Raw genomic sequence first — 10,226 nt, 5'->3', positions numbered from 1 at the left:
TCGCGGAGACGCAACAGGAAGTCGGAGAGAGCGAAGCCTGGACGTTTTTCTTTTAAGATGTGCTGCCCCGAATTACTCGGGGAAACCCGCTACAGGGTGGCGCGTGAACTTAATTGCGGACAGCGCATGCGGCCACTTCTCCCGCAGCGGCGGGGGCTCTTTGAGATTTGACGCTCGCGTGAGGAGAACCGAAAGTTTGACGACCACGGCGACTGTGGAAATACCTGCGTACGGCTGATCAAACCCGATAAACGCAGCGGTCACGACGAGTCGCGTACACTCTCTCATATTTCGTGACTTGTTCGTTTCCTGCTTTTTTGCTTTTGTTTGATCCCAAAAAGTCACTAAAGGAACCGCGGTGGCAGGGTACGATAAACACGACGGTCACAACCGAAGAAAGAAAAAAGGACTAGACTGGAGGAGGAGTGGCATGACTGCTGAACAAGTGCGATACTCCCCAGGAAGTGAGGCGTCGTCCACAGATCGGCGCATTGCTTGCAACAAGCGGAGAAGGTCCGCATAGGAAGCGCTCTTTCCTGCCACACACCCTCTCTCTGCGGCGGGCGGCCTCCGTTAGTCCTGGTGTCGTCCGCCGAGAGCGTCGAAAAGTAGTTGTTTCGCGGAGCGGCGCACGGAGCGTCGCGGGATTTGACTGCGGAGCGGCGGTGATTCACGGCCGCAGACGTCGAGAGAATACGTCGTGTACACTGGTCACGCAATTGCGAAAGCCTTGGGTGTTGCTGCGTCAGCACGCAAGTGGCGCCAGAGGTGCCGGTTGGAGTCCTGCTTCGTGCGCCTTGTTGTTCCCCGTACTCCCTTCTTGCGGCAGCTCTGAAGCGCTCACCAAGACAGAATACCTCTTGACTTCTAGGCTCCGGATTTGTCGGGGCGCGGTTTTTACGCTCTTGTTCGGATCTGCGGCATCGTGTTAGAAGCCATCGAGCTCGAAGGGAAAACTTTGTGCCACGACCCCAATGGAAAAAGGAGGAGATTTCTCAACTGTGGTTTGCGGCTGGCAGTGTTCCTCTGAGCGGCAACCTGTGTGTGCACCCGAACGCTGAAGGATTTTAACTGCTTCGTGGACGTCGCTTCACGACAACTGCAGGTGAGCAAAAAAACAAATTCCTTCTCTTTAACGGTGCTTATTTTTTACTGCTGGAATATCCGGCCATACGCAACCCCTTCCCTCTTTTCCTGTCTTACTTGATTTATTTTCGTTTGACTGCGATGGTACCACTATAAGGGTAGGGCGTTACTTGAATTGATTTACGCGCAATGAGTCTCTAAGGTTTCATTTCAGTTATGCCTTAGTAATGATGCTCAGTGGCCGCATGAAAATTGAAGTAGAAACGGGCTTATAGGCTGTTTTTCCTCAGTTTTCCATAAATTCTGCAGCTAACTGAAGGTTCTCTCGAAACAATTTTGTCGATTTCTCCCTTCCAATTATCACAATAACACACTTCTCAACGTTACATTTCTCTTACGAGATACAGATCCGTGATTTGCAAAACATTGACCGATATTTTGGAGTATGAATCACTTTAAAACCGCGGTGGACCAAACTTTCAGTGAGTAGAACATGATAAACACGTGATAAAACTCGATAGACGTGTAAACACGCGATAAACGCAACACGGTCTTTTTTTAGAACCTATAGCATAAGCAAAGACATACTGGGTACCTGCTATATGAAAGTGGATCAAGAAAACACTCTCGGGTAACCATGGGTAGTCTTCAGTGCGGGTAGTCTCTATGTATTGCCGAAATGAAAAATTGGCGCATTTCTTTCATTCAAAAATAAAACACCTGCGAAGAATTGCCTGTGCTTAAAATATTTTTTTTTTGAAATGTGAGGTTGCACGTAGGGCCCGTTCTCGAAATAACCGCTTTTTTGCACAAGCAGAAAGGGATAAATTCCCGCTTCTATGCGACATCTGCACACGTGGTTTGAATTCATGGAGGCTATGTGATACGGCGGACCTCCCATAGCGCCCAGTCTTGTCACGTTCTTTTGTCCCGTTTTAGCGCTGTTTTTCTATATTCAGTTATGTAGCAAGAAGCCCGCACCAACACACTTTTTCAGTTAATTTTCGTCTCCTCAAAACGCGAAATTTGTTGGGCCAAAAGCGCTCCCATCTTTCCATTTCAACGACTAGGTAGCATTCTTTGAACCTAACCAGTGAACGCACTTGCCCTATTTCTGTTTCCTGCATGTTTACATTTGAAATCTGCAAGTCTCGGTCGAGGCTTCATCGTTACGTTGCTCTTCGGCACCAGATAGTAGGCACAGCCCCGCCACATGAGTTCAAGCAACGAACATCACCATTTAAACTAGTCGGCGATGGAATGCCACGCAATTTATTCGATCTGTAACATGCGTGTGCGTGCGTGCGTGTTTGTGTGCGTCTGTTTAAAGCTTATATTTAACAAGCATTAAGGAAGTCATCCCCAAAGCCAGCTAACAATTCTTTATTATATTTCACGCTTCCTGACCACCGTTTGGCGGAAAGGCTGGTAGCAAACAGCGGATGTGTGAATCGCGCGGAAGGTGACCTCGACCAGTGTCACTGAACCCTACCCTATCTATGCTACAGTCGTACATCACAGATCATTTAACTGGCTAGTACAGAACCATTGAATTTCATGCCTACTACGCTGGGCGTTAAAAGTTAAAAAGAAATAAAGACATCATCGAGTATACCCTTGGAGAATACAAGCGTACACATTGTTTATAATTTCTTTAGGGAGGAAATGCACGTGCCGAAGTTTGAAGCCTCTATCTAGAATCTAACCTAAATTTATGGTTGCTTTTGACTTCAATCGGGCTCCTATTTTGCAGTCTGCATGCCAACTATTAAAAGACTAGAACAGTTCTTCATTTGTAGCAACGTGCACTTAATATGTCACAAGAGCGACATCATTCGGAACCGAAAACTTTAAATCCATGCAAAAGAAAACCCATGCAAATTGCTCGTTAAGGAGCCCGAAAGTAGACGATCATTTGTGTTTCGGTATGGGTTTTTTAGGGAAGTATTTTTTTAGAAACACAACAATGTAAGCATACCGTTACCACTAATACATTTCCGCCCCAGAGGAGGATGGCAGTTGCCACAAAAGATCTAAGCCTGCAGCCCACTTGTGCGCTCACGAACAGCTGCTTTCGACGTTTATTTTTACGTGTATTTTCTACGTGATGTGTAAGATTTTCTTGTAATTTTGTGTTATTTTGTGTAAATGTTGACGGTATTTTTGTTTCCTTTCGAAAAGCATAGTGATTGTACGGTAAATTTATTTATTTTGTTCCGCAAGCAAAGCGTGTATCTCTCTTCAGTTATATGTCTTTATAGTATGTATTATTTTTGTTGATTACTCTAAGAGTATGTATGCATATTTGTATTTATTTAGGCATGTATACTTTCTTCTGTTCCTGTCGCTTGCGCTGTCACGTGATAGGTGCATAGTGAGGTGGCTATTACACTGGCGTTTTGCCTCAGCACCTCGGCAATTTCTGATTTCAAATGTTCAATAAACAACCCGATGTTTTTGAACGTCTCTTTTTCTATATGGTTTGTTGAACGACTATTCGAATATCAAGGTCAGCGTCCCGCCCCGTAGGACAACTCCAGCGGACGGAGTCCGCCGGGTAGTTGTAACCCTTGAAGTGCATGGCTTGCAAAGACATGGTACCATAGTCTAAATACTTCCGCAATTACCTGATTTCAAACCAACTAATTGCTGCACAGAATGCAGCTCCTTATGCCGAGAAAACCATTCAGGAGCTCGAAATCAGGGCACCGATATCCAAAATCCAGACGCATTGTTTTCAATGTGTATTTTAGCTAAAATTTTTTCCGCTCCGTTCCCCTCTGCAACTGTGCAGGATGTTGTGAGAATGTATTATTTTCTAATCCGTTAAGACCGTTCACTCAACACATTCCTTTTGCAGCCAAAGAAGTTCTTCGCAGATGCTGCTCAGCTGGCCGGGATGAAGCCGCTTCCCGTGTGGGCTGCGTGGCTCATCTCGGCTGAGGTGACAGCACTAATCACGCCGACGCCGAGCAACAAGGAGCCTTTATGTAGCAACAACACACTACCATGGACAGTGCCCAGGAAAGCATTCGACGATCTGTCGGACTCGGTCTTCGAGACACTCATGCGCTGTCCCGAAGGTTTACATGGTTGCTCGGACGAACTCGTGAGCTGCCAACAGGCCACATACGCCGCGACGTGTTCGTGCGAGGCCAACTGCAAAGCGTACAGAGACTGCTGCTGGAACGTCGCTGTGCTTGAACCTTCCTCAGACACCGAGTTTCCTGAAAGTGCTTGCGTCGAGGTAGAGGTTGAGTCTTTTAAGAAATTTATCTACATGGTCGTCGGCTGCCCAACATCCTGGCCGCGGGATGACGTCAGAGAATCCTGCGAACAAGCGGAGTACTATAATGAGACCTTCTATGTTATCCCGGCCACGAGCGTCAACCAAGTGACGTACAGGTAATTAAGGTGGCTGTAATTGCTTTAACAGCACTGTTTAGTTCTCACCAGTTCTTTTTTTTTAATTTGTTCTTTGGAAGGAATCTAATTTTATTTGCAGTGTCACAAAGGCATCTCTGGATTCGAAGTGGTGCTTGTCCGTGTAATTTTGCTTGTCCGTGTCCGTGTTGTGACCGTGTTGTCCATGTCCCCTTCTCACCGTGTGCATGTCCGCGTCCAGAGTTGTTCTTGTCCGTGTAAGCAGTGTAATGATCGCCGTATTCTATTATAAACAAAGGTACACGCAGGCATGTACCAGCCCACACACTTATTAGAGATGGTTACATATATCAGCGCAGTGGAATACGTACACAATAATTGCGGCTTCCTTCGGTGCTCTTTAAATAATGCTTGCAAGACCCGCTGTTCCTCACCGCACGTGAATTTCGAATATTTGTTTTGTTCAAATTTGCATATAAAAGCGCTAATGTTCCCGGTTAAGTTTCTCTGTTTCCAACAGGAACCTGTGACGCACTTGTAAATTCGCACTAAGCCTAAATGTAACAGAGAAACGTGCCTAGCCCGGGCAAAAGCGGTAATCGCAAAAAAAAAACATATCTTGCCCATAGTTTTCCGTGCCTTCGTTTATGTGCGACTGTGCAGTCATGTCGCCAACACTGCTGTTCGGAATCCACCAGTTTTCCTACAAAAAGTGGCCCCGGCCTCTACAGGAAGTAATAGCGAACGGCTCTAATATTTTTGTCCGCTGATGCTTAGTTAACTGTTATTTGGCACCATTCAAACAGGCGTCATTTTCTTCTCGTATCGGTCAAAGAAGTTAACGATGTTACAAAAAGCTTTTGCCTTAAGAACGTGCTACACTTCCCACAGGAGCGACAAAGGTTCATACCAGAGTTGGGCTCCTCGCACAACTAAAAAGTGAAAATAAAATTAATATGAAGTGAGACAACGAAACCATATTCAAATTATTAGGAGTTGCGGGGCTTGTATATCTTTGAATAAGTTCTCAAGGATATATTAACTGACACGTACAAATACATGAAGAGCTTTTATTCCCCAGTTTGGGTCACACAGCCAGCTGCACTGACCTGGCATACCAGCATAGATATTTATCGCGCTTTATTTGTGTATTTGTGCCTAACACTATTTTAAACAAGCATTTGAGCATGTGCTTGCACTAAAACATGCAGGTGCTCTCGCCGATCCAAGAGTAAGGAGCAAACGCTTCGGGCTAGAGTTTTGAATGTTGAATTGCGAAGCATGATACTTTCACAAAGGCTGTATGCACCTAACATTATTGTGGTGGTTAGGAAAACGCCTTGCTCACGTGCTCTTGTCTCAGTGTTGTGTCAGTTGTACTCTGACACGTTGGCACATTTTTACTTATGCCTAAAAAATCGTCTTTTGTATTTTCCACGCTAATATGCCAGATGCAAAAGTCTAGCTAACGTTATTCTCTATTGGAATAAAGTTTTCAACGTTGGCGTGGCGCGGGGATTGACTACAGTGCGCACTTGCTAAAAAAATACTCAAAAACTGGAACTACGGCTCAGTTAAAGCAGAACTTCCTAGTTTGTTCTGAGCTACAGAAAACTACAGCTAGTAACAAGAAACACACTACTTATGCTACCAAACTACTTCTCTTTCACCCAGAAGGAAGGCACAATGTCGCCGTGGAAGTTGGCAATACTGAACGCACAAGTTTAACAGTCGGGATTGTTCGAGGACTTCTGTTAATTTCCGGATCCCACTATATATACCTTCCAAACTACGTTATTCCTTTACCCCTACGAGACATGCAAACAGGCTACCGAAACGATGGTTTATTGGGTGTGTTTTTTTTTTGCACCAGTTTAATTTGTTGCATGGCTGAGCGAAAAACAAAAAACACTATTTCTTATTGAGACTCTGTCATGCGAGCTCTGTGAACTATCGCCATGGTCTCCTTCTGATATCACCAGCCGTTTTTGCCACTAAAGCATCATGCTCACCCGCTATGCTATGCGCAACGGGAAAGCAAAGCTTTACTGCTTTCAATCAATGCTGTGCTTCTTTTTCGTCCTTTATACTGAATAAAGCAGCAAGCTGTACGCACAATAGTCACATCCTCCACGTTGAGCCTTTTAATAGCTTCTATAATTCCCCACATTCTGTGGTGTCGCCAGCATGTGATCATAACAATAAAATGTCAACCCGCTGGCCAGCCAAGCCCTAATCGATGCACATTGGTTTAGAGAGCAGTATAAGGCTGATACATCTAACAATGTTTGCACCAGACATGCACCTCACTACATGATCATGATGACCCCGACTGGGTCTGTGATATTGTAAAATTAAAATACTTAATGTCGGCACGTTTTCAGTACTAAACAATGATCTAACTTCAAGACTATACAACCCACGCCCAAATAATCATGCTATTCTTCGTCTTATCCTTCATTTAATTTATGGTCACTCTACATCTTGGTATAATTCCTCGTTTGTGCCGGAGCGTCGTGGTAGCCAGTTCTGGAACTTTGGTGGTATTCCAACATTCGACAGCAAATGCTACACGGCTGAACAGCACCCCTGATGCCAGTAGGTTATTGACGGCTTCCTAGCCCATCCCCTGCGGCGGCACGTGAAACCTGACAGTAAAAATAATGATCGCTTAGCATAGCTAATGTGACATCATATCTAATATCCCCAGCTAAGCAAAACAGTAGTGCTTTCTGGCGAAAATTACCCAGTGCTAGGTTGAACACGCCGAATGCAACCCGTTTCTTTTTATTCCAGGAATGCCTTCTGTGCACTTTGCAATGCAGACCTCGACGATTCTACATTCTGGAACGCGACTCGGTACGATGCCGACACTCTCAGCGTACGTGTCATTTTGCCGGACTTTGTGGTGAACAACCCCACGCTACACTTGAGGCCCTGTAGCCAAGACAGCCCAAATGACACGTGCACACAACCTGTTCCCAAATTCATCTCCACAAGATGTAAAACGTACTACGCCCCTGTCGAGGACAAGGAAAGTCCGGGTAGCCCTGTGTTCCGCAACGTCTACTGCGCCATGTGTAATGGCGCCAGCCTGTCCACCCTTTCATGCAGCCCAACGCTCCACCTGAGTAACTTCACCCTCCCCAGTCGAAAGAAGCCGGGCATTCCCCTCTTTCCCAGTGTGAGTGGAACACCAAATCTTGCCGCCTTGTTCAAACCCGTTGTGAGCACCCCAACGTGCTATGCCGAACACGATGGCCATTGCTACATCCGACACGTCCCTGGCATCTACAGTATCGAGCCCCGCTCTGGACATGAACCGGCGGGAAACGAATCGTCAACTTCGCCTCCGGAGGAGACACCCGAGCGAAATAGCTACTACAGAGCGCACAACTACGTCACAATCATCAGCCTGTCCCTGTCAATATGTTGCCTTGTGCTCAAGGTGGCCGTGTTTTGCATTTACCAAGATGCTCGAAGCTTCTCGTCCAAGTGTACCCTGTGCCTTTCGGTGACAATACTCGTTACACACGTCTTGTACTTGATCGCCAACTGCTTCACGGTTCCTCCACTTGTTTGTCTCATCTCGGCAATTCTTCTCCATTACGGCTTTCTGTCGACATTTTTCTGGACCAGCGTGCTGTCCTATGACATCTGGAGGGGCGTCACTGCCATGAAGCTTTATTCGACTCGCCGGAAAACATTAGCGTTGTACGGCGCGCTGGCCTGGGGACTACCCTTGGCCATCGTATCCGCAGCTTTTACAGTAAACTGGACAACGCCTGATTCCGAACTCTCACCAGGCTACGGTCGCTTAGGCTGCTGGATCGGCACTTTCTACGGCCTCATCACATACTTTCTCGTCCCAATGGCAACACTTCTCCTCTTCTGTCTGTGCCTGTACTTAAGAACCATTTGTTACATTCGAAACACGGCGTTAGCTGCCGGGTCCCTTCGAGAACCAGCTGAGGACACTAGCGAGGATGGACTGCAACGAAAGCAACAGAGGTCGCACATGTCTCTCTTTGCTCGTCTGGCGCTCATCATGGGCGCGACATGGACTATCGCCTTTATTGGAATATTTGTTCCTTCTGTAGCGTTCGACATTATCACGAACGCCCTCGTAGGATGCCAAGGCTTGTACCTGTTCCTGGCTTTCAAGGATTACCGCTACTTCTGTTCCTGTGTTCAAAAACGAACGAGCCTGACACCGCTCAACGGTAGTCCCGGGACATCCCACTCTGATCTTGCCTCATCGAAAAAATCAAGCCGGTCAAAGTCTACTTGAGGAACATGCAGGAAGACGCACTGGTGTATGAAGTAAAGGAAACGGCAACTGCTAAACCATTGTGAAGTGCTGTTAACCTCAGCATCGACAAGCATGGTTTTTAGTTTCTGTTTTGTGCTGTGTGTGTGGTGTTACTTTTAGTTGGAGATAATCGGGCCAAAGGATTGAAAACTTTCAGTTATCCTTCCTGATTATGTCATTTGCCTTCGTAGAACTTTTTGTAAGAGCCAAAGCACCCGCGACGATTTGTAAAAGTGTTTTATGTTTATGAGTTGTGCCAAGTTACATGTACTCAGGAAACAAATAAAAACATGTGTCAATATGATGCATTGAGTTGTTTTGAGCCACTGCACCCACAGCGAAATTCTTCAAGTAGATTGCTGACACTACAAATGCCTTTGTTGCGAAGATTTAAAAGCACGAGCTTCAGATTGTTCGTTTTTATGGCTTTCCCTGGTGTCGCACGCTTCCTCTATGGCATCCTATTTCTGAGGGTAGAAGTGTTAAATAAAGTATTCTAGCTTGCATTTTGAAAACATCAGAGGCTCTTCCTTAAGAAGAAGAGCATTAAAACGTGAAGCTTTATTTCCTCCAACCTTAGGTAAATTAAAAATTCAAAACTGCTTCGGTCGTGTATGAATGGCGCAATAGAATTGAAGTCGGCTTCGTCAGGCAAGAGACAGATGCTTGATTTTGACCACGGGAAGTGTTCTTACGCTCACGTGTTTTCAGCGCCTTCTCGTGTCATCATCATTGTTTTGTGAGACCCATTGCGTAATGTTGACTTCCCTGCGATGCGTTTTGGCGCTGCATCGTATGCCATCGGTGGGGCATTGTGAGCTTCGATTTAAAAAGTCCGGACAGACGAGAGAACGTCGCATAGGTTGTCAATGTACAAGCATAAATGTCCAGTTGAACTACGGAGACACCTAGCTTCATCCTAGCGTTGTCGAAGGGGATCGTCCTCTTCATGCTTAACTTCGCTATCAACTTCCGTTTTAAAGATTTCCAATGGCTACGATGAGTCTCCTATGTCTCGCGTCCTTGCTCGTGCCAGCTGACACGTCTTGGAAGGGCCGACGACGTTGGTGAATTTTGCTGCTTATCTCCTCGCGTGGTTGCCTGCGTTCGTTCCTCGTGTATGAGCCTCGTGCGCTGGTATGGTGGCGCGACTGATGATGATGATGATGATTAGTGGCTTTCCCTTTGAATCGGGGCGTCGGTTGTCAGCAACCGACTTGCCTGTTTTATTACGTTTACTTTCCCTACTCCCAGCTAACCTATAGATTTGCTCCCTCCCTCCCATCTCTCCCTCTTTACTGTTTTAAACTCATCGCCCCCACCCCCCTTTTTTCTCCACTCACTGTTCTAAATTCTCGTCCGCATGATTACTCCGCCTGCGTACCCATCCCTTCCCTACTTTTCCTCCACCACCACTCCAGTCGCCTCTTCGTCACCTGTATGG

At 46.2% G+C, this 10,226-nt stretch overlaps 1 protein-coding gene across 1 annotated transcript; it reads left to right on the top strand.

The window, feature by feature from the left end:
* Positions 1-373: 373 nt before the first annotated feature.
* LOC144172806 (uncharacterized) lies at positions 374-9,086 on the top strand. The gene is made up of 3 exons (XM_077701423.1): positions 374-1,105; positions 3,947-4,491; positions 7,267-9,086. Exons 2-3 carry the CDS (start codon positions 3,986-3,988, stop codon positions 8,759-8,761), a joined length of 2,001 nt encoding a protein of 666 aa, XP_077557549.1. The 5' UTR covers positions 374-1,105; positions 3,947-3,985; the 3' UTR covers positions 8,762-9,086.
* The last annotated feature ends 1,140 nt before the right edge of the window (positions 9,087-10,226 follow it).

The sequence above is a fragment of the Haemaphysalis longicornis genome, unplaced genomic scaffold (assembly GCF_048455015.1).
Source record: "Haemaphysalis longicornis isolate Haplotype H1 unplaced genomic scaffold, Haemaphysalis longicornis Haplotype H1 scaffold_26, whole genome shotgun sequence".
NCBI lineage: Eukaryota > Metazoa > Arthropoda > Arachnida > Ixodida > Ixodidae > Haemaphysalis > Haemaphysalis longicornis.
Note: the sequence above shows the minus strand (reverse complement) of the source record. Positions and strands in the feature narration are given on the sequence as shown.

What these genes read in the sequence shown, in the direction of transcription:
- LOC144172806 (XM_077701423.1), top strand. Translation starts at nt 3,986, where the DNA reads ATGAAGCCGCTTCCCGTGTGGGCTGCGTGGCTCATCTCGGCTGAGGTG. An exon ending in GTCAACCAAGTGACGTACAG is followed by an intron (nt 4,492 to 7,266) that starts GTAATTAAGGTG and finishes TTTTTATTCCAG; the next exon opens with GAATGCCTTCTGTGCACTTT.